The sequence below is a fragment of the Eubalaena glacialis genome, chromosome X (assembly GCF_028564815.1).
Source record: "Eubalaena glacialis isolate mEubGla1 chromosome X, mEubGla1.1.hap2.+ XY, whole genome shotgun sequence".
Lineage (NCBI taxonomy): Eukaryota > Metazoa > Chordata > Mammalia > Artiodactyla > Balaenidae > Eubalaena > Eubalaena glacialis.
This window is the reverse complement of record NC_083736.1, coordinates 117,896,302-117,902,301: the sequence shown is the minus strand read 5'-3', so window position 1 is coordinate 117,902,301 and position 6,000 is coordinate 117,896,302. Positions and strand designations below refer to the sequence as shown.

The following is a 6,000-nucleotide window of genomic DNA, read 5'->3' as shown; positions in this document are numbered from 1 at the left end:
TTAGGGGAAATCTGTTTTGAGTAAATACAACCTGGGTTTGTGTACAGAGTGTCCACAACCTCCTAGCTCTGCCAGAGGATGACTTGTTCCCTGGTGTGATTCACATTTGAGTGGCTAATTGAAGAAAGAAGGCGAAGAAGTGGAGGAGGGGTGGGAATGGCTCCTTAAGGACAGAAACTCTCCTATTATTTTTAGAGTCCTCTTTGTGATGATTATAGAAAAATATGGTATAGTGGAAAGTTCCCTGGACTTAAAGTCAGCAGACCTGTTTTCTTGGCTTAGCTTCGTGGCTTTGTGACCCTGGAGAAGTTATCTCCCCTCTTCGGTCTTCACTTTACTCATTTCCAAAACAAAGTAATTGGGCCTATCAACTACAAAATCCCTTCTAGTTCCAAGGTTCTATGATAATCACATCATCAGTATTATATTGGAAGTAAAGAGGTATATTTAAGAAGATATGCTAGCCCCCTTCTCTTTTTGAGACCCTTTAACCTTTTCTTCTTTTAGGGGACAAAAACAGATTGGAAATAAACTCTCCCATTTCTTCACCCCCATCCCTTCAAGTGGTGCTCATCTTTCTGCCTCTGGGAAAGGAAGATTGAACTGCATTTTCTTGTTCCTGTCTCATTTTTTTTTTTTTTTGTGCTTTTTCTTAGGGCTAGAAATTGGACTTCTGATGATGTTTGACGCAGCGGCAGCAATAGCAGGCAACGTGATTTCAAAGCTGGGCTCAGCTTTTGTTTCTTCCCTCTTGTAATCACAAAACCCATTTTGGACCAGGAATTCCAATCATGTCTGTGATGGTGGTGAGAAAGAAGGTGACACGGAAATGGGAGAAACTCCCAGGCAGGAACACCTTCTGTTGTGATGGCCGCGTGATGATGGCCCGGCAAAAGGGCATCTTCTATTTGACCCTCTTCCTCATCCTGGGGACGTGTACACTCTTCTTCGCCTTCGAGTGAGTTTCCATTGAGTAGAGTTGCCTGATTATGGTTACCTTGGGTCCAGGGGAAGAACCTTCTCTCTGGAGAGTTTGTGGCTAGTCCTTGGATGGCTGTCATTGTCCTCTTGGGCAATGTCTATAGATCATGCCAACTGAATTCATTGCTTTGAGCTTATAGCAGAGTATGTGCCTCCTAAAAAGACCAAGACCTTTGATACCAATTTTATAGCACTGATTTGGGGCCACCCCAGGAACACTTGGGAAATAAAAGAGTTTGTCTTTATTACTCACCTCCCCTTTTCAGTGGTCTCCTTAGGTGCTTAGTGACAGACTGCCTCTTCCCTACCCCTCCCGAGCCTAGGGGCACTCCCCATGGTCATAACTCCACCCCGTAATACTCACTTATTCTGTTATTCTGGGTCCTATTTCCTTAGGGCTCAGCTCTCAGCTAGCTGTTAAATTGAAAAGCCAACTGAATTGGGAACCTGCAGATTGGTTCCAGCCTCAGCTGTGCCACAATCTAGCTGTGTGTGTGGCACATATGTGCTTATTAAATGTGAGTTGCTCTTTCTTTCACTCAAAATCGCTCAACATAAACAACTCTCTATTCTGTGTGTGCCTGATACCAGCCTTGGAGTTATTTTTTCTGTGATGTAATAGCTAGTACTAGAGCCACTGTTTGAAGTCTGTGTAGGTCACTGCTCGAGGGAAGTGGCCAGTTGGATTCTAGGGTACTGTGGCATGACTCCTGGGTATGCTGAGAATGCTGTACACTCTAGGGATGGGAGTAATGCTAATCGGTTTGGGATTACAGTATTATGAAGAAGGCCTTGAGGAGCCAAGAGGTGTGTTTGTGAACTGTGAACCACACCTAGTATGAGCCTGCTACAGTTCCTGTGCTCCGGTGACCTGGAAATGGAGCTCCCATGAGGGGGTGTGGCCATGGGACGGAGGACGGGGCTTCTTGGCCAGACATCCTGGGTAATTAAAATGAGCTCTGGTCTCTTGGGGCTCATTTTTGTCTTTCTTCTATAAGGGCTTCAGGCTTACCCAATGCATCAAGAGTGATTTTTTTTCGGGCTGCTTTACCGGACTTTTTGATGGTTGCAGCTGGCTTGAGTAACAGCAGAGGAAGGAGGGGGACGTAGTTTATAACAGGGCTAGGAAAGTAAGGTCAGAGGACCTCTTTGTCAAAGGCACTTCTGTTGCTGCTATTGCTGCTAACTTTGTAAAGTATTTGGCAAAGTCAGACACTTTGATGTTGGCTTCTTAGCTGCTTTCCAGTCTGAGTTTCATGGCTGAGTGTGTGTGTGTGTGTACCTGTGTGTGGTACAAGTGAGCGTGTGCAGGTGGGCAGGCATATGCATAACATTAAAAAAAATGTTTCCCCACTCCTCACCCTTCTCCAAGTTTTCTTTGCTTTATTCCTGCCTTGCTTCTTTTTGGAAGTGCAGAGATGAACTCTGCTTTCTATCATTCTCACTCCTTCCTCTGTTGAATCACTAGCTCTTTTTGCCACCCTCCCTGCCCCGCCCAGGGTTAAATTGTTGTGGTTGGAACCATTCAAAACAGAGATGAGATTTGTTTCTAGACCCTGAGTGAGCTGGTAATTCTGGGCCCAGGAAACCTCTGGTTTTGCTGGCCAAGGGAACTTGAAATTTGGAGCTACTGGCATTTGGCCCTTTTTGCATCTGGGAGCCAGACAGAGTCTGATATGGATCTGTTCCACTTCGGCCCTGAAGGCCTCTGAAGAAAACTGCCTGTGGGATGAAGCTTGTAATTAGCCAAGTTACTGTTTGACAGAGGCAGGTTGGGTTTTCTACCAAGATGACTTTTTCCCCCAAGTTATTTCTTGCGCTTTGCCCTCAGATATGAAGGGTGAGGTTGTTTGTAAACTGCCCTGGGTTCCAGCTGTCTGTGGGGTAGAGTAAATATTTTTGAGAGTAGGGCTGGGGGGGGAAGTAAGAAGGCCGGAGGGAAGAAGGAAGTAAACGTGTTAGCTGAGCAGTGGAATGGGGAAGTCTACATCTGACCAAAGGGGAGAGGATCCTGGCAATGAATCCTGTTTTTACTGAGAATGGTAGAATCTGTGTTTGTGAACGTGCATGCATCTGTCTGTCATATGCAGACACACAGGCACTCTAGGTGGCGGCTGCCTTGAGCCTAACCAATGACAGGCTGTACAGAGGACACCAGCATGCCTCTGAAGAATGAAGTTTCTTTCTGGTCGACCTTTTTCTTTGGGGTCTATAATTTACTACCGACCACGTGGTGATGGATAGGGTTTGGGGGCAGAATATGGGCTCCTTCGCTAGTATGAGAACTTAGGGGGACCTCAAGAAATCAGCTGATCTAGCCCCCTGCCTTCAGGCAGTTGAGGGTGTCTGAACCACCAGTGACAAAGGGCTGTCTCTTTTCATCTTTAAATTGTCTAGGAGCGTAGACTATACATCCCCTGGCTGCTGCATTTTGGCCTTGAGGAAGAAAGTTCAGATCTTGAGGCACATCTGGACCTGCATTTTAGTAACAGCGTCCTGCTTGCAGCAGGTGCATAGGAACGAGTGCGAGGTGATTTATAACCACCCATGGCACAGCCCTGGGTCAGCCAGATGGCTTGAGAAATCTGGTCAGGCGTGTGGGCGCCCCTTGATGAAAAACATGCAGTGTTAGTAGTGCCAGTGGACATCTTTTTATTTTTGGATTTTGCCTTTACACGTTTAGATTTCTCAAAGGAGGGACCTGTAATTTTCAGTGGACAGACAGTAGGTTGAATACGTAAAATGAAAAAAGATGGTCCATCCAGGAGCGAGTTAGCTCTGTATTGTTAGAGAAGTGTTTCCAAAGAAGCTGGGTAGCCATCTCTCAGGGCTGCTGTCACAGAGTGGATTCCTGCCCAGGATGGGAAATTGGGCTAGATTATCACTAGGCCTCTTGCAACTCTTAGAGTCTGAAATTCTATATAACTCTTGTGTCTGTCTGGAAAATTCAAATACACACACAGAAAAGGAGGGGATAGAAGATTACTAGTAGGTAGCTGTATTTTAAATGTAATTGTATCTATAGTAAATGTCTTTGAATTTTGAAGCAGAGTGTAAATTGTACAGTGCTTCAAAAAAAGAATTTCCTTGCAAGTAGAGATTATCATACTAAGTGAAGTAAGTCAGAAAGAGAAAGATGAATACCATATGATATCACTTATATATGGACTCTAAAATGTGACACAAATGAACCTATCTACGAAACAGAAACAGACTCAGGGACATAGAGAAGAGACTTGTGGTTGCCGGCGGGGGTGGGGTGGGGTGGGGAAGGGATGGAGTGGGAGATTTGGGTGAGCAGATGTAAGCTTGTATATATAGAATGGATAAACAACAAGGTCCTACTGTACAGCACAGAGAACTATATTCAGTATCTTATGATAAACCATAATGGAAATGAATATAAAAAAAAGAATGTATATATAACTGAACCAGTTTGCTGTACACCAGAAATTAACACAACATTGTAAATCAACTATACTTCAAAAAAATACTTTAGTAAAAAAAAAAAAAAAAAAAAAAAAAAAGAACTTCCTAATGTATTCTTAGGATGAGGTATTTAGGAAGTGTGAGCTTTGAGCACATGAACCGTTCTCAGTCCTTTCTGCCCAAACCCTGTCCAGCTTGTGTGATGAACACATAGCAAACAGCTTGGCCGGGAGTGTCAGGACACTATAGCAGAATGACACAACCTGTGAGCTGTCCAGCTACTGAAAGGCTATTGTGGTATTTAGTCAAATTCAACTTCCTCATAAAGCTTGGGGAAAGGACCAAGTGCACTGTGTTCTGGAAGTGGCTTCCTAGCTGTCTCTTTTAACGTTGTGACCAGATCACTAGTGGGGTCAAGGTCCTGAGACTTCTCTTGTGGCAAGAATGATTGTGTGACTCTTGACCCCTGAAGTAGAAGTAGTTTGCTGCTATGATCGGTGCTTATGCCTCACTGTGCTGTATCCAGAGGAAACCGTATCAAAGGCACTATCAAACCCTGTTGGACTGACCCTCCTGGGTGCTCCTGATGTACAGAGGAGTCATTGAATTGGATGAACTGAAAAAAGTTTTGTAGCACTGCTTAGTAATTGTCCCACTTCTAGCCTATTCATATTCTACCTCTTTTTCAAGTCCCTTCTTGAGTCTTCCTTCCTTCATGAAATTTTTCTAGTAATTTCTGCATTCTCAGGACTAATTGTACATACCAGTCATTTAATACGTAATTATATGACATTTTTTATATTTCTGAATTCTGTGGTGATTACACTTTGAGCTCTTTCAATGTCAGGGACCATCTTCTGTGTCTGTGTGGCCCCCACAGTGCCCCCTGCCAGGCCTTTCGTAGAGTAGGTGATGAATAAATGTTGCTGAATTGATACATTCTGGATGCACTTAAAATGTAACAGTCTTGACTCACAGAATCATAGAGTGATAGAGCCGGAGGGGGCCTTGGAGACTATCCCCATCCTTTTGCAGGTGACGAAACCAAGTCTACAGAAATGGGGTTATTTCATCAAGATCGATCGGCCAGCCAGTGCCTTTATATGACACTACTTTTCATCTCATTGTTACTTTTTGAATACGGAATCCTGAAGACGTGCAGATTACTGAAGATGTGCATAGTGCCGAATGCTGGACCGGCATATTCTGGGGTCTTGCTAGCTAGTGTTTGTGTTACCTTAGTGGACTCCAGGTTATTTTGGCCTCCCTAGCCCATGCTCCTAGAAAACGAAGGCATCTTTGTGGAAAACTGACAGCGTTCCAGCATGGCATTCTGGTAGCCTTGCAGGGACAAGGGAGCCCATGTGTAAGTGTGAACTTAGCAAGTAAGCTTTGTGTGTTACAAGAGATTATCACTGCCGTCGCTGCTCCTAGTCCCTGCTGCCAGGGTGAGGACAGCTCGGAGAAAACTTAAGCAGTGTGTGCTCCCTACCATGTTACTCTGTGGGTGATGGTGATGAGAGGGACACCATGTCCCCATGGACAGGAGCAAGAGAAGAGGCAGTCTGATAACAAACTTAGCAGGTTTGA

General features: G+C 44.6%; 1 protein-coding gene across 1 annotated transcript in view; it reads left to right on the top strand.

The window, feature by feature from the left end:
* Window positions 1-722: 722 nt before the first annotated feature.
* ZDHHC9 (zinc finger DHHC-type palmitoyltransferase 9) overlaps window positions 723-6,000 on the top strand; it is a 30,405-nt gene continuing 25,127 nt past the window's right edge. Inside the window, exon 1 of the mRNA XM_061178749.1 lies at window positions 723-958. Coding sequence (XP_061034732.1) covers window positions 792-958 — 167 coding nt within the window. The 5' untranslated portion in view covers window positions 723-791. The remainder of the gene's footprint in view (window positions 959-6,000) is intronic.